This window comes from Triturus cristatus, chromosome 8 (genome assembly GCF_964204655.1).
Source record: "Triturus cristatus chromosome 8, aTriCri1.1, whole genome shotgun sequence".
Lineage (NCBI taxonomy): Eukaryota > Metazoa > Chordata > Amphibia > Caudata > Salamandridae > Triturus > Triturus cristatus.
This window is the reverse complement of record NC_140591.1, coordinates 836,782,870-836,801,010: the sequence shown is the minus strand read 5'-3', so window position 1 is coordinate 836,801,010 and position 18,141 is coordinate 836,782,870. Positions and strand designations below refer to the sequence as shown.

The following is an 18,141-nucleotide window of genomic DNA, read 5'->3' as shown; positions in this document are numbered from 1 at the left end:
TTGCCATAAATAGCCTTCTGCATAACATAACACAGTTCCAAGACAGTTGAGTGTCCTGCCTTCCACACTTAATGCAAAATCACAGCACTAGGGACACATTAAAGAGCAAAGCACATCTCTACACCAGATCAGGCAATCTGGAAGGTTAAAAGTGCCTCCAATTGTGCATGAGCAATTTCTTTTTATGCAACAGGAACCTGCAGGCACTGTGAGCATGGCCGGACTGGCCAGCGGGCAAGCAGGCTATCCCTCGGGAGGCTGGAGCTCCAGGAGGCCAGTTTTGACACTTGGAGGTCGGTGGCTTAAATTAAGGACTGGAGTTTTCTTCTTTTATTTCAGTGAAATTAGAAGTTTTTCTTTTCCAGGATCGCCATGCCTCATATGGCAGTCACAGGGAGTTACAAAATACCCTAAAAAGGTTGGGGTGACATCAGTGTGACCTGGAAGCCCAGTGCTGAACAGCCCATCGGTTCAATGGTTTCCACCAATAGAGCCCAACTGAGACACCGTTGACAGAACCCCAGCCCTTCTCCTCTTCTAAATGGGGTAATGGGAACCACAAGCTTGGCAGACTCGACCTTTTCTGGTTGTTGGCAGGTGCTCGGCATTCTCTAAACTCTAACGGATTATGTTACTCATTATGCATTGGTGCACACAGCACAGCTGTGCCCTGCAACACATCGGTCACAAATATCCACAAAGGGCATTGTTGGTGACTATGCAGTTCCTCACGCCCATGCCTCTGGACTTGCGTGTGTGGTAAATCTCTATAACTTGAACAATAGTTTTGCTGTTAGACGTGAGGGTCTGTAAGTTTTTTGTAACCCGAGGGATACTTCTCCTGTAGTTGATCTGCACCTGTAGGGTCTGTATAACCTGAGGGATAAATCTGGAGTTAGACGCCTTTGTCTGTGAGATCTTTGTAGAATGAGTGATACAGCTTCTGCAAGGGGCCTCCACCTATAAGATCTGAGTAATACAAGGCATATGTCTGCAGTCAGATGCCTGAGAGGACCATGTAAACTGAGACATAGCTCTGCTGTAATAGGCCTGTGCCGGTAAATTCTATGAAACCTGAGATATTACATTTGCTGGCAGATGCATCTGGGATAAACATGCATTCCAAAAGACAGCTCTGCTGTCATACACATTGGCCTGTACAATCTGTGCAATCTTAGGGATCTTTTTGTGTCAAATGCTTGAGCCTGTAAGATCTCTGTAACATGAAGGTAAGTTCTACAATCTTAGCCCTGAGCCCCCAAGGTTGGTGTAACTTGCAATTTAGCTCTGCTGTCACATACTTGAACATATAATATGTCTGTAATCTAAAGGACAGCACAACTGTCATAGCACTTGGACTGTAAGATTGGTGTAACTTGTGGGATACAGTTGCAGTCACCTTTTGATATTTATAGAACAAGAAGCAATTTCACTCAGAAATAAAATATGCCAGTGGATGTATGGAGATGCCACCACCTGGGGGTAAGTTATTCTCATTTTATTTGCCCTTACATGGGGGATACAATTGCATAGACTATGTATTGGGAAGGAGGGAGGATCTGGACTTGACACTTGTCTGATCACTCACTTTTGATCCTGACCCTCCACACCGGGTGGCTTAGATCCCAAATACCACTGTGGAGATTTAGGATAGACATGTTGACAGACAGCACCTTTCTCACACACATTAGAGAGTATACTCTACAATATTTCCAGAAGAATCGTGGCACAATGGATAGCTGGACGGTGGAGTGGGAGGCCTACAAGCTTGCATTGAAGGGGGAGTGCATGGCTCAGGTGACTGGTGTGCATAGACAGCTGGAATGAGAATTAACAGAGCTAACGGCAGAGCAGGCAAAACTAGGGAATCATCCTGCAGATGATTTAGGTGGGTCTCAATGACTACTGGACACCACTAGATGGGTGGTAGGAATATGGACGAGGCTTTATAAAATATACACGCACTCAGTACAGACAGAGAGTGTTCTGAGAGAGCGATAAATGTAGTCAACTGCTGCCTTGACTAGTGAACAGGGGACAGCCCCATACGTATATACTGTCCCTACAAGGGGAGGGTGAGGCTGCTCTGATCGCTAGAGAGGGAAACAACCATTACAACGCAGTCATTACAACGCACTACATTTACAACGCAGCTGTAACAATGCAGCTGCCTTTCCATCGCATGGCATTACAACGTATGCCATTACAACGCATGTCACTACAATGCATGCCATTACAACGCATACCATTACAACACATGCCATTACAACGCATTATAAGGTAAGTTGTCGTGTAGTTCCTATATATATCCTATACAGGATCTGCGCGTTCGGATAACATAAACTGTGGGTATGTTAGCCTGTTTGCGTTAGCTAGCTCACAGTGCCACTAGAATCTCCTCTTATCGGGGAGAGAATAGTTTCTAGCAACCTCAGAACATGACAACCCTGATCCCTCAGGATCGTGGAAAAAGTATACTACTTTTCGCTCAGTCTCTCGTGCTCATTTAGTTTGTCTAAGAGATACACAGAATAAACAGTCTGGGTGTTTCAATAAGAATTTATTGAACAGTTGTTATTCTAGTGTAGAATAGATGCGCTGTAACAGCCAATAGACAGTAGCAAAGATATATGGTTAGCAGTACTACGAAAGTAAAGGGATGGTATAGTTCTACCATCATGAAGTAATCATGTATATATACAAGTACATAAAATACATGATAAGAAAGTGCGTACTCCTACGATGTCTCCCCAACTAGATGTACCTAAATGTACCTAGCATTGGTGTAGGTGTTATGCACTATGTGCTATGTAAAGAATCCCTCTAAGGATCTAGTCAACCCCATTACCTGAGTAAGGAGAGAATATGGGACCCCGTCCTGGTCTCGAGTTGGACACCACGCGAGGGATGTTAGACCACTGTTAGCTGGAGCGTCTGCATGCAGGGACCTCAGCATCTCTGGTCAGTGTGTCAGCCGGGAAGTCACAGTCTCCTCTGAATGTCTAAGCAAGACATGATGTATATATACCCACAAGTCTCCCTAGGGGTCCTACCTTGCTATGTTACTGTGTCGGCCTAAAGGATGACGTCGGGCATGAACTTTAACATAGATATTATGCTGTGAGTCCTGCTGTGCTTCCAAGAATGTAATAGTAGAAGGCCAACAAGGGATTTTGTTCTAGCGAGATTCAGTTCAATTATACTGTACAAAGCAACCATTACATAAGTACTAGATAGAAACTCGACCAAACGTGATTCAATTGAATTCAGTCAATGATATATAGCAACACACACGGGGTATTTTTAAAAGTGAAAAAATCACTAATTTTTATGTAGAAACAATTCATAAAAAGGAGTACAGAAAACAAGTAAATGTATAATGTAACATGAAGGGAAAGACAGCTTAGTATTATCCACAAATCATGACATTACAAATATCCAATCCAATAAATTTAACAGAGATCTATCTCGTATTTAGAGAACAATCAGCTGTGCAGATATGCTGTGGAAATGGAAAATACAGTCGACGTTTCGGTCTGTTGGGGCGTCAGTCGATCAGACCATCTTCAGGACAGATGAGCAATACAGAAAGACTCTCATAATTTGTTGTAAGAATTTAGAGGAGTAATCACTTCCTCATTGGAGATAGATTGTACTTCATCCGATCTTAGTTGGATGGGTGTATACCATGCGAGTGCCCGTAGCAGGATGGGCAACAATGGACTTCAGAATGCTGACTTTTCTGGTTTTCTATGACACAGAAGGCCAGTTGGTCCTTCGTTGACAAATTTCTTCACTCAAGGAAATGATTTTAATCTCTCGGAGCCGGGGGGAGTCAGAGTACCATCCGTCGATAGGAACTCGACGCATAATGTATGAGTATTGAACCAGGGAAAAACCCGTGTTCTAAATGCAGTGTTGTATTTAGGTAAAAGGCCAGTGCCTAAGAACCGTTATGTATGTAATGTCGAGAAGAATATAGGTGAAAGGTTGTGATGTTTACCTACGCCTATATAAGGTACCTATTTGGAATATAACAAAGTAATGGGGATTTTTTAGTTTTAGGTTGGGTACGGGTTTTGGGGTACATGGGGATAGTATTTTCCCCCCTACACTATCCAACTCTTACCCTACTTGTGCACTCACTGGAGTGGGAATAGTAATGTTTACCCCTACACTATCCAACACTTACCCTACTTATGCACTCATTGGAGTGGGAATAGTAATTTTTACCCCTACACTATCCAACACTTACCCCATTGTTACCCCAAAAGTATTATGTGTTGTGATGGTATGCATTGTAACGGTATACGTTGTAATGGTAGTTTCTAAAAATGCCTTGGAATGGCATGCATTGTAAAATCATGCGTTGTAATGGAAGTTGCAATGTAAAAACTGCGTTGTAAAGGCATGCGTTGTATGCGCTTGCATTCTAACGTCATATATTCGCTAGAGATCAGATAAATGATGAATGTCACACATACCTGCAGGAGGGGTTTGCCCGCACCCAAGAATTGCCAGAGAGTGCCTTGGAAAGCTTCCTGAATATAACGGAGCTGAGTTAGTATGTGGTGTTGCCAAATTTATAGGAAGTGCTTGGAGGATAAGGATGCGAAAACTAAAATCCTAATACATCTTGTAGATAGTAGTACCCCTTGGAGGGTAAACCCAAAGGATATGTAAACTATCCCTGATTGTAATAAGGCTGGGGTGGTGTGGTTAGACTGTGGAAGGCAGAGTAAACAAGAGGAGTCTTAACTGTTTTTTTATATTGTGCAGTTTTATTATGTTTGTCAGTTAAGTAAGGCTGGTGTATTATCGCCTTTTACTTATGATGTTATATAGGCCATGTTTATTGTATTTTCACTTTTATGATGAAAAATTTTTTATCGAATAAAGTATTGACTTGACTTGACTAAAATAACGGAGCTGATGAAGCTCACAGAGGAACAAAGGCACAGCCTTGACAGGCCGCTTGAAATGGGGGAATTCAAAGAGGTGCTTTCGGAGATGAAGAAGAAGATCGGTTGCCCGCAGAGTTGTACCAGACCCTACCTGATTCCATCCTTGAGAGGCTCCTAGGGGTGTTTGTGGAGGCACGGGAGAGAAGAGTGTTCCCCCAAACTATGAGGGAAGCGGTGATGGTTCTGATTCACAAGGGAGGAAGAGATCCAACGCACCTTACCTCTTATAGGGCATGATCCATGCTAAATGTGGATATTAACTGCTATGTAAAGCACTGCTGAACAGGCTGCTGCTGTTAGTGGGAGAACTGGTCCACCCCAACCAGATGAGTGTTATACCAGGAAGAAGTGCAATGTACAATATGAGGCGGAGGTTACAGAATTGGGAGAAAACCTGGCATTAGTCACGCTTGTTTTAAGGGGTGCTTTTGACATGGTGGGATGGAGTTATATGTGGGAGATTATGCACAGCATGGGGTTTGGCCTATGGTTAATTGGCTGGGTTTAATTGTTTTACACTGAACCGGTGGCTAGAGTACTCATCGAATAAACTTAATCCCTGAAACATAGTGCATGGGCAGGGGGACTAGAAAGGGTTGCCCCGTGTCCCCAGTTGTCTTTGCGCTAGCAGTGCAACCACTGTCGCTGTCTTCTTTAGTCCCTAGAATCGTGGTGCATACGGGACAGTGAATACTGTCTATGTAGTCACTTTGTATGCGTATGACACTTTGGTTTATCTTCGGGACCCAGTGCATTTCGGCGCCCTTGCTGTTAAAGGTGCTGCAGGATTTTGCTGAGCTGTCAGGGCTACGGACCAACAGAGAACAATTTAAACTATTCCCACTGGGTGGACTGGGATGGGAGTTAGCCCCTTGCCGGAGGGACTTTGGCTTGGCTAGGTACGTGAAACATTCTGCTATTTGGGAATATGGGTGACCTGTGACTACCAGGAGCAATACATTTTATATGTGGGAAGGGTGATAGATGGGCTGACGAGATCTGTTGACTTTTGGAAGATGATCCTGGAGTCCCTAATGGGGAGGATGGCTCTAACAATGTTTCTGCCACTGTGCTTGCATGTTCTACAAAACGTGATGTGTCCGATCCCAGTGGCGACGTTTGCTCAGCTGGATTGTAGACAGACTTGGTGTGGGTGAGCAGGAGAAGCCAGGTATGGTCGTACACGCTGAAACGTCCAATGTCAGCAGGTGGGAAGGGGGTGCCAAATGTGTCCTTTAATAATGCGGCAATGCAGCATTATAAACATGCAAGGCATTAGACAGATGATGGGCCAAATTGGGAAAAGGCGCTCTTGGCAGACACACACAGCCCCTACACGCTCCCGGAGGTGTTTTTCATGGGGAGGGATGTTCTAAAGGCGTTCCTGTAATTAATCAGGCAAGTGGCAACAACGTGGTTTAAGATGGTTCATCAGGTCTTCCGCAATACCCCCTTTGCAGAGGATCTCCCTATGTAGGCGCTGAGTCCCTTTTATAAGATGAATAAGGGCACATAATGTGCGGCATGGCGGGAGGGGAGGTTGCACGATGGTTGGGGATTTGTTTGCCAACAACCATTTTGTGCGTTTTGCCCAGGCTCAGGAGCTGTTTGGGGTAGACTGGGACAGATCCTGCTTTTTTCCAGTATAGCGAATGCTGCAAGAACAATTTGACCCTCATTTCCCACACGATTGCAGGAGCAGTTCACGATGCAACAGCTATTGGAACTAGCTGGTTGTATATGGTTGATAACTCCGCTGTACGCCGCCTTAGCGGCAGATAGAGGGGAAACTACGGAATGGGCCCAGAAGCAATCGGATGGGAATTGCCCCAATGACCTGATGCTGATAGACTGGAAAAAAGCCTGTGCCCAAGTTAAACAGGGGTCACCTAATGGCCAATTTAAGTTTATACACTTCTTCTTCTGAAATAGGACGTACATGATCCCGCAGAATCTTTCTAAAATATATCCGGACTCATCAGGGGCATGTAGCTGATGTGACTATGTTTCAGCAGAATTTTTGCATGTGATTTATGGATGCCCACATATAGTGGAGTTCTGGATGGAGGCAGTACTGCACCTGATGAAAAATTATGGGATTGCAACTGGAGGGGTCCAGTAAACATGTGCCTCTTGGGCATTGTGCCGAGGAGACTGCAGGCAAAGATGTAAGCCAGGATGTTTGCGTTAGGAGTGTTGTTGGCTAGGTGCCAAATAGCAATACACTGGGTGGCTGCACGGCCACCAGCAGTGACACAGTGGAAAAAGGATTTGCTGGAATGGGCTATAGCTGATGAAGTGCATATCAGACTTAGATGTGAAGGCAGAGGAATATTTAGCAACTCAGGGAGAGATGCTTAGTAGGATGACAGAGCCCCTTGCAACAGCCCCCAGTGACCGGAACAAACCCCTGGGGATGCCTCAGGGTTCGACACTCAGTCACACCCTTTTTAATACCTATTTGGAGCCACTGGCAAGTTGGTTGAGGCATGGGGTGTACGAGTGGTCTCCTATGTGGACAACACTCAGCTCCTTTTTGCTTTTCAAGAAAATGTGCCAGAAGCTTTAGGTTCCTTTAAGCTCTGCTTGATGGCAGTGGTTGAGTGGATGAATGCAAGCTGTTTAAAGCTTAATTCTGTAAAAAACTGAAATTATCTTCTTTGGAACTAAGACTTCTCCTGAGTCCAGCAACAGGTGGTCAACTTACTTGGGGGTTCCTCCTCTTCTGGCACCTATTGTGAGAAATTTGGGTGTGAAATTTAACTCCAATCTTTCATTCAGGCCCCAAATTAAGGCTATTTCTGCCAACTGTTTTGCCACAATTAGGTCTCTAAAAAGGATGCTCCATCTCATTCCGGAAAATGTTTGCATGACGATTGTTCATGCCTGGGTTACTTCCAAATTGGATTATGCCAATAGCTTGTATCTGGGTCCGCCTGCATACCTAATTCAACGCTTACAAATAATGCATAACAACACCACTCATCTAATCTTGAAGATCGTGCCACAGGTCTCAGTGTCTTTTCACCTACGCTTACTTCATTGACTTCCAGTTACCAACAGAATCCAATTTAAAGCACTAACTTTGCCTTTATGGAATTTGTACAAAAAGGTCCCCTTTATCTAAGGAGGAGATTTAAGCCATATTGTCAAGTCAGATCCGGGAGATCCAATAACCTCAAAGTTTTCCAATTGCCTCAGATTTGTAAGGCCAGGAGAGGCAGTAGAGCTTTTGTTTATCTTGCTTCTAAGCTGTGAATTTCTCTTCCTCTCAGTTTGCGGTGTAGTCCCTCTGAATTTGTTTTCAGAAAGAACCTTAAAACTCTGCTCTTTGGCTCCTGTCTGGAGGCAATTTAAGTCTGCGGCTATATGTTGCACTGTTGTCAGATCTCTAGTGCTGGGATGCTTCTTCAGAGGCAACTGGGAGCCGTACAAGAGGCTTGTACTGTATTGTATTGTATAAGGAGGTAGAGTAGAGGGTAAGAATTAGAATGGGTGTAGAATTTGGGAATACCTGACTATGTTTTGGCTAGCTCGTCTAGTGAGACATGACTTGATATTGAAAGTGTAATCGAGTTTGAATTTACAAAAGTGAAAATGGATACTTATGTACAAGTAGCACCTACTTGCGAGGTGCGTTGCTTAATTGTTTATAATTGTTTACTTAAAAAAAACTGTAATGTCAATAAAGATTTTTTTTTTAAAGAAACTAAAATGGGCCTGTTTGTTTTGTTAGTGTTTGTTTAGTTTCTCTTCAAAGCCAAACAAATTAAGCAATTCCAAAAATCAATGTAGCCAACTCAGTCTCACTAGGCAAATAGGACTTACCAAATTGACAGACGGTACCTTTATAACCTTCAGCACAGTTACACCTGTAGCTTCGAATGGTGTCTGTGCAGTTTCCGTTGTTTAGACATGGGCTTGATGAGCATTGCCTACCACCTAACAAGGATAGAAACAAACAGTCACAATTAATGGCACACATATACATGAAAATAATGTCCTCTATAATGGTTCCAAAGTGTTGACCAATTCTTGGAATGTAGAAATTTGAACAAATGGTTACACTTTAGAGCATAAATTGAGTTTCGATTAATTGAGATATCATACTATGCCATACAAGATTCAGATTAGATTACTTATGTTTCCTTTTATTGAAATTCCTGTTAAATTCATGTGTTTATTTTCAATAGGTATAGCTTACAAATTTAAAACAACGGGTTTTCTTCTGATTTCAAAACCAAAATTATACTTGATGCATATCCAGTAGTGTGTTTATCCAGCAAGTGTGCTGTGGAATGTTCTGCTTCTTCAGGGCATCTGTATGTATTCATACCTTTTACATCCATGATAAATGTGTTTTTTAAAACATGCCACATAATCATGATATTTTCTTGCTTAAGGTATGTCTCATACTTCCTAGTGAACAGGGATTTTAGGACTGGTGGTGTTTAGAGCATGTACTATAGTTAACTGCAAGTTCGATACTATAACGTGTAGAGGATTCTTATTAGGTCAAAGCTTCCTAGACAGCACATCTTTCTGGTTGCTAAAGACTTCTTGATGGCATTTTGAAAGCTTCCATGGCAATGCATTCCGCCAATTGCTTACCATTGACTTTGTGGTTTGTAACTCACTTTTGCTTGCTTTCTACTTGCTGGCTTTATTTGTTCTAGGCTGTTCACCATGTAGTTGCCCCTCCTGTGGAAGCCTGTTCACTGTATTTTTCCATGAGTTCTCACTTTCTGTAAAAAGGCCTTTGAGGTTTTTTTTTATCTTGTGACATTTGATGTGCATTCAAATACAAAGGTCAAATGGCAGGCTCTGTCTCCAGGGGAGCTTGATGTTTACTTTTCTTTCCCTAACTTCAAAGTGAGAGGATTTATCTGGCAAGCTGGGGGTGTGAAAGGAAAGGTTTTTTTTAGAACACAACAAAATCTATATGTCTAGAGTGAAGTGGCATAGAGCAGAGTGGCATGGAGTAGAGTAGCATTGTGCTGAGCGGCATGGCATGGCATGGCACAGAATAGAACGGCACTGAGTGGAGTGAAGTGGCATGGTGCAGGCTAGAGTGGTGTAGAGTAGCATACAGTGGAGTGGAGTAGTATAGAGTGGAGTGGAGTAGCATGGCATACAGTGGAGTGGACTGATGTAGAGTGGAGTCGCACAGAGTACAGTGGAGTGACGCAGGGTACAGTGGACTGGAGTAGAGTGCAGTGGCATAGAGTAGAGTGGTGCAGAGTAGAGTACAGCGGCATAGGGTGCAGTGGCGTAAAAAGCTGTGGTATATACATAGTGATGCAGAGTACAGTAAAATAGCGTAGAGTGGAGTGGTGTGAAGCATAGTGGTGTAGAGCGCATTGGCAGAAATTGCAGTGGAATGGAGTGGAGCGGTTCAAATTTGAGTAGAGTGGTGTAGAGTGCAGTGGTGTAGAGTAGACTGGTGCAGAGTAGAGTACAGAGGTGTAGAGTGGTGCAGAGCAGGGTAACATAGAGTAGAGTGGCGTTGAGTGTAGTAGTTTTGAATGCAGTGGCATAGAGTAGTGTAGTGCAGCGTAGAGTGCACTGGTGCAGAGTTGAGTAGGATGGCATAGAGTGCAGTTGCATAGAGTAGAGTGGTGCAGAGTAGAATGCAGTAGCATAGAGTGCAGTGGGGTAAAGTAGAGTATAGTGGTGTAGAATGTAGTGGCACAGAGTGGTGCAGAGTATAGTGGTATAGAGTGCAGTGGCACACAGTAGAGTGACATAGAGTGCAGTGGCGTAGAGGGATGCAGAAGAGAGTGCAGTAGCCAAGAGTGCAGTGGCATAGAGTAGAGTGGTGCAGAGTAGAATGGCGTACAGTGCCATAAAATGCAGTGGCATAGAGTGCAGTTGCATAAAGTAGATTAATGCAGAGTACAGTAGCATAGAGTGCAGTGGTGCAGAGTAGAGTAGAGTGGCATAGAGTGCAGTGAGGTAGAGAGCAGTGACATAGAGTAGAGTAGTGCAGAGTAGAGAAGAGCGACATAGAGTATAGTGGCATAGAGTGGTACAGAGTAGATTAGACTGGGGTAAAGTGCAGTGGTGGGAAGAAGAGTTGCGTAGAGTGGCATGGAGCGCAGTTGCGCACAGTAGAGTGCAGTGCGGTATAGTGCAATAGCTTAGTGTGCAGTGGCGTAGAGTGCAGTGGCATGGAGTAGAGTGGTGCAGAGTAGAGTGCAGTGGCACAAAGTGCAGTTGCCTAGAGTAGAGTGATGCAGAGTAGAGTGGCGAATAGTGCAGTGGTGTAGAGGGCAGTTGCATTGATTAGAAAGGTGCAGAGTAGATCAGGGTGGCCTAGAGTGTGGTGGCCTAGAGTAAATTAGTGCAGAGCAGAGTCGTGCAGAGTAGAGTGGTGCAGAGCGCAGTGGCATAGAGTGCAGGGCGTAAAGTAGAGAGGTAAAGAGTTTCATAAAGCGCAGTGGCACAAAGTGCAGTTTTGTAAAGTGCTGTGGTGTAGGGTAGGGTGGTGCAGAGTAGAGTGTCGTAGAGGGCAGTAACATACAGTGCAGGGGCCTAAAGTACAGTGCTGTACAGTGCAGTGGTGTACAGTGCAATGGTGCATAATTCAGTTCTGTAGAGTACAGTGGTGTAGAGTGCAGTAGCGTATAGTGGTACAGAGTAGAGTGGCATAATGTACAGTGGCATAGGGTGCAGACTAAAGTGGCTTAGGGTGCAATGGTGTAGAGAACAGTACAGTGGCATAGATTAGAGTGGTGCAGAGTAGAGTGGCAAAGAGTGCAGTGGTGTAAAGTAGAGTGATGCAGAGTAGAGTGCAGTAGCATAGAGTGCAGTGCCATACAGTAGAGTGGTGTAGAGTAGATTGGAGCAGAGTGCAGTGGCGTAGAGTGCAGTGGCATAGAATAGAGTGGTGCTGAGTAGAGTAGCGTAGAGTAGAATAGTGCAAAGTAGAGTGGCATATAGTGCAGTAGTGCAGAGTAGAGTGCAGTCACATGGAGTGCAGTGGCATAGAGCTCAGTGGTGTAGAGTGCAGTACCGTAGGAATAGACGCTAGTACAGACTGCAGAGTACAATAGAGTGGCGTAGAGTAGAGTGGTGCAGAGTAGAGAGGCATAAAGTGCAGTGACAGACTAGAGTAGTAGTGCAGAGTAGACTGCAGTTGCGTTGAGTGCAGTGAGGTTGGTTGGAGGGGGGTGAATAATTTTTTGCTGCGAACTGTAGCTCTACTTACTTTCTTTGTTTCTTTCCTTCTCTTTCTTTGTTTCTTTTCTTCTCCTTCTTTCTTTCTTTCTTCCTCCCTTCATTTCTTTCTTCATTGCTTTCATTCTTTCCTCAATACTTTCATTATTTCCTTATTGCTTTCTTTCCCTCTTTGTTTTTCTTTCTTTCTTTAATTCTTTCTCACTCTTTCTTTCTTTTTTCTTTCTTTCCATACCCCTTTCTTGCCACCTTTCTTCTTTCTTTTTTCAAAGGCAGATTGCTGATCCAACAGCACAAGGGCCAACAGCACAAGGGCCACAGCATGTCCCTTGTCAGCTGACAGTCTCAGATTGTCTATTAAAGAGACCTGCGCAGATTCCATACCATAAGCCTATTGAAAGCCTGCTTGTGACTCATCTAAGAACAAATTAGGTGGGCGTCACCCTCTTTTTACTTCTGTTCACCCGCCTGATAAACAAAATGCTTCCATAGACTTTAATAGTGCCACCTGCTTTTAAAACCTAGATCAACCTCCCAAAAATGTTTACTCTCCATACGCCCAAATAGAATCACCCTCTTAAATGCCTTACTTCACCTGCAGTTTTTAGTAATGAGGTCGACAGGCACGCGCATTGAAGTCAAAGCAGTTGAACTGTTTTATGGAGGATGAGGAAGGTTTGCCAGACCATTGGCCCTCTTGGAGTGTATCAGAAGACGTTGACATGTAGCAGGGTGAAAGATTTGAAGGTGGTTGAAACCCACCAATGAGGATGAGGTGAAAAGCGCGGCAATCTCGATTTTTAAACAGTTTTTACAGTTTAGGATTAAACTCTTTTTTCTCAATTTTTGAGATGTGCATTCTGCAGTTGGGAGCCATATCTCAGATTAGCTCTCATAGTGACGACTAGTGGTCATATGACCTCATTTCTGTAGTTTTGTATCTCTCCTTATGCAGCTCATCATTACTCTTTTTTTCTCCCACTTTTCACTCTGATAGGTTGGACAATCAAAGGTTCTAGACTGCAACACCCCGCACTTGCATCCGATTGTGCCTGATGGGTGCAGTGAGACATTTACATTAGGGCCCTGTGGCAGCCAGCCCAGTCACAAAGATTTATAATTCCCTATGCATCAAAGCACTGCATAAGGACATCTTTGCCAAGTGCACCAGTATTGTGCACCACACTTTTGAAAGCTTAAAAGCATCTACCCACCAAGGTAATATGCGACACCGCTCGCTATTTTTGCTTAAACACAGTTACTAACAGTAAACCATATTTATATTAATGAAAACAAGTAACTAGTTCTACTTACCAAAGTAAGTTGGCCAAAACATGTCCTGTAAGATTAAAAAAATTGGCATTAATCCGAGACATGACAATACTCCCATGCAAAGAACGCATTTAAAAATGTCACATTATTGTTTGAAATACTGTTAATACTGTAACATATTGTAATCAACCTTTGGAAAACCCATCTATCGAATAGTGCTTTGACCGGAAGTGACGACGAGGGCCTTCCATTTCCTGTTGTTAATTGTACACTCTTCAGTGTGTTCATGTCAGGCATTCATTTAAAGTGTGGACGCTGGAAGCGATGGCACGTTTCCAAATCGCCTTCTGGAAAGGTCGGGCACATTTTGCCATTGTTCCTGAAAGTTTGCAAAAAGAGCACAGGATACAGGGGCCGCGAGAACACAATGTAAAGCTTTCCTGTTATTCCAGCGAAGAACAAGAACACGAGTTCCGGAGCAGCTGCTGGAAAATACATCGCTTGCAACTTTTTTAACTGCCCAAGACAAAAATCATGTTTGAATGCAGGGTTTCCAAGCTGCCTTTAAATTGTTCAGACTAAACTTGTGTTATTTCCTTTTCTTAAGATATGTGTGATTCACCTAGCTTCTGTCACAGACTGTAGTGTGTCTTATGAAAATACGATTAATGATGTTCATTTCCGCCTGGACATTATTCCGAGCCCACCTATGAGGGCACGATTGGACCTGTCCCCTGAGACACGAGGACATCCTCCCCGACTGAAGGACAATGGACTTCTCTCATCGGTGATGAGGGAGACCCCCTTTGGCCGAGAGGTAGTGGACTGTTCTTTGGCCAAGATGGACTATTGTAAGGTCAGTCGACAGAAGTTTGAAATCAGCTCTGAGAGAGCAGCATAGAATGTTCTCATTGGTCCGTACATGAGTTGCTGCTGCAGAGATACTGTGTCAGGCTCTGAAGCATTGGAATATGTCAAGGGCTTCTTTTCAGGGTTATCTTCAAACACCATGGCTTTTTATCTATGTAGTTCGAAAACGGTGCAATAAAATGGATTCTCTTGCTTGGACCTATTTTTCATGAAAGTATTATTACAGCAGATATTCCAATACTGGGCCAATTTATGAACAGTTATCATTCCAAGACTGCCTGAGAATTGAAAACATTTCTTGAATCCATAATCACTCATTCCCTTAGCACACTGAAAATGATCCTAATTAAATGTTTTTTACAACGAGGAAATAGCTTGAGCTTTGGTATAGCAGGCGCAAATCGAGGCACGCACGATGCATGCACATACAGACCATGCTTATAAATGCACAGATAACACACCTGTACGCAAGTTTTTCACAAAACCCTGCTACAGTGATGATGGCTTTGAAAGCTTTTTTTACTGTAAGTATGTTTGGCATCAAACTTTTACATGTCCTGTTTTTGAATATCATGCATTCTGCCTTAATGGGCAGTAAATCCTTTTTAGGGAGACTTATTACATTTAAAATGAGATTTCATGTCTGTCAAAATGGCTATTTTGATTGGTCAAATTTTCAGTTTAAACCTGCACATCAGCTTACTGATGGCAGGCTTGCAGTCATGTTTACATTTTTACCACTGTGAATGGCACAATGAGCGCCGCAGTCCAGTTGTGACGTTTAACCTTTTACAGGCCCTGGGTACGCTGTGGTACCATATATTAGGTAAGCTATAGATTCCAAGCTGGGCTCATGTTGAAAAGGGGAGCACAGCACTTTAACACTGGTTAGCAGGGGTAAAGTGCACAGAGGTCTATAGTCAGTAAAAACAGTCAAGGTTAAAATCTGGGGTGGTCCCACGCAAAAGATTGTCACTTCAAACAATTGGTACAGGACTGTTTGCATCATGAGGGCACATGGTGATGTGCTGCAGGTGGCATAGTGTGATGTACAATGGAGCCTCTTGTGATGTACAGTAGAGGGAGGTGATGGGTAGCACATGTCTATAGGGGATGTCAGAGATGGCTCATGTGGTCCCAACAGGTACATTACATGTTTCGAATTGTCTACATTGTACAAGCATCCGTTCTGCTTGACAAAACCAAGGTGCACCTTCCGTTAGCTGCAGGTTTTATACAGCAAAACGTAGCATGTTAGACATTTTTAAGCCTGTGCTTATCACGGAGGAAGCAACAGTCCAAGGCATAGAATACTGTTCTGTGACTCAAAATACTAAAAGTGGCTAAAAGTGTAACGTGTTGGTCATTTAGAAGGTACACATGGCGACCAGATGCATGTGAAATAAAAATAAACATTTTCTCTAATGCTGAAAATCTGACAAGTTTTTTGACTTGCAACTTTAGAGTGTTTTAATCTTTTTTAGACCAAAAAAGTGTCCTGAGGAACAATTTCACTTATTCCTATTATTTTTATGAGACTGGATAGCACAGCTGTCTAAAAGGCATCTTGTTTAAAATATACATAAAGTGGACTTGGCTCAGATCGGTTCACCCATTGGCTTATTTGTATCATCCCCCTTAAGGCACTGGTTTGAGACAACATCAATCACATCTTGGCTCAGCCAGAGGAGTATACATTTCTCATCTCGTGCTCTTGGCCGTCTGGTATGCGTGAAAATGTAAACATGTTTGCCTTTATTGTATACCTTGCCTGAGCCATATCCATCTGCATATGTCAACATTCCCCACAAGGTGTGCTCGTCTCTGATGTGGAAGCACGCTGCGTATTGGCACGCAAGATATGACGTAAAGGAACGATTCAACAGGCGAAAACTGGTTACATTTTTGCAAATCTTGAAGGCAGTTTCCCCAGTTCTCAGGAGCTCAGCTACGCAACAGCTGTGTCTTTGTGAGAATTGACACGTGATTGATACTAGAAAACCATGTGTAGTCGTTTATAAACGTGTGTCTCGTCTATACTAGAGAAGCTTGCCTCTGTGAATCCTTTTATCTGGTGATTTCCTGTTCGGTTGATATTGTTATTCATAGACTATTCGTTTTCCATTGGTCAATGAACATTTTCAGATTCAACCAAACTATGAAGTGAAGTTTTCTTCCCCCTCCTATGGGAAGTTGCATTGAAAAGCATTGAGAGACTATCTCATGTCTTAAAAGTACAGTCAATAATTACAATGTTTGCAACATTTAATTCTTTATGTCATACATGCATAGTATACAAAAATAAATCTTTAGTTGTCGGCACTGCACGATTCAATGGTGTTCTTTGAATTAAACTGATAAGCATGGCTGCTCAAACAGGGCTTCCAAGCGATAGTGTAACCACTGCCAGGCTAAAGAAATGAATTACTAGAAACGCCACAGTTTAATTCCACTAATGATCTCCATAGCAACTTTCTTTAGCTCTACTCCTGGGTCACTGTGCTCATTCCAGCAACCCTGCTCCTGGGCTACTGCTGAAATAAAAACTCAGTATGCTGAGCAGCTTTGACAGAGACAATATGTCTAGCCTATAACTGCAAATGCAAGAAAGGTCTATTGGATTTACCAATGCTTTTTCACCTTGCTCTTATCAAACGGTTTTGTAGTCTGAATTTCCAGTAGTCAGCATTCATTTTTGAATGCAGACAGAATGCGTCCCATGCATTTCGTTGTGAAGTGATGTGTGAAAGACAAGAAACTCACTAAACTTTGGTGAAACTGTGTAGTGTCCAAGTTCAATCATTTCATTGAAGACTATTTGCTCTATTTAGACTTTGCTGGATGACATACTCCATCACAAATGTTCTTCAGACATAGCCGCACACACATGCACGTGCATATAGACGAATGCAGCATAAAACATAAATATTAACGAATCAGTATGAAACTTTTTTGACATCCTATTTATTATTACTACGTTCTGCCACTGCACTGAGCACCAGTCGGTCCTTGGCCTCAGTACTTCTACACAAATATTATGATGCCACAAATATAGTGTACTACATTGTATAAGTTTTTTTTTTTACATATGTGATGCTTTTATAAAAGGCTACGGAGCACCGAGGAAATACCTGCAAATTGCAGCTCTAGATAAAATAAATTAAATAAATATTTTAGAAAATTGAAAATACACTGTACTGCACTATATTTTACTAATATAGGTCACTATAATGTATTCATAATTTTTTTTAGATCTTTTTTAATGTAACTACCGCTGTACTCTCTAGGTACTAGCACAGCAGCCCGTAAACTCTTTAAAAAATATATAGAAAAATCTAAATACATTTGTCTACCAATTTACACTTTAATACAGTGGCAATATGTGCGGAACAACAATAAAACCTACTTACCTATATCTAAGGCCCTAACTAAGAGTGTGTTAAAAACAACATGGCTGCCTTTAGTTTTGTAAAGGCAGGCACCCCACCACACTTTAAGCCACTCCACTCTATGACACTGTACTCCACTGTAGGCCACTTCACTCTAAACCACTCCACTATATGCTATTCAACTGTATGCTACTCCACTCTATGCCACACCACTTGATGTCACTACACTGAACGGTACTCCACTGAACACCACCCTACTCTACGCCACTCCACTCTATACTACTCCACTCTACTGTATTTCACTGTACGCCACTCAACCGTATGTCACTCCACTCTACACCACAACACTGTATGCCACTCCCCTGTACGCCACTCCAGCCTACGCTATGCTTCTGTGCACAGCTCAACTATATGACACTCTATTCTATGCCGTTCCACTGTATGCCACTTCACTCTCTGCCACACCA

At 42.9% G+C, this 18,141-nt stretch overlaps 1 protein-coding gene across 1 annotated transcript in view; it reads right to left on the bottom strand.

Moving 5' to 3' along the window:
* The window catches only part of PROZ (protein Z, vitamin K dependent plasma glycoprotein), a 219,946-nt gene that overhangs the window by 118,335 nt on the left and 83,470 nt on the right, over nt 1–18,141 (bottom strand). Inside the window, exons 3-4 of the mRNA XM_085622318.1 lie at nt 13,458–13,482; nt 8,793–8,906 (exon numbers count right to left, since the gene is read on the bottom strand). Coding sequence (XP_085478444.1) covers nt 8,793–8,906; nt 13,458–13,482 — 139 coding nt within the window. The remainder of the gene's footprint in view (nt 1–8,792; nt 8,907–13,457; nt 13,483–18,141) is intronic.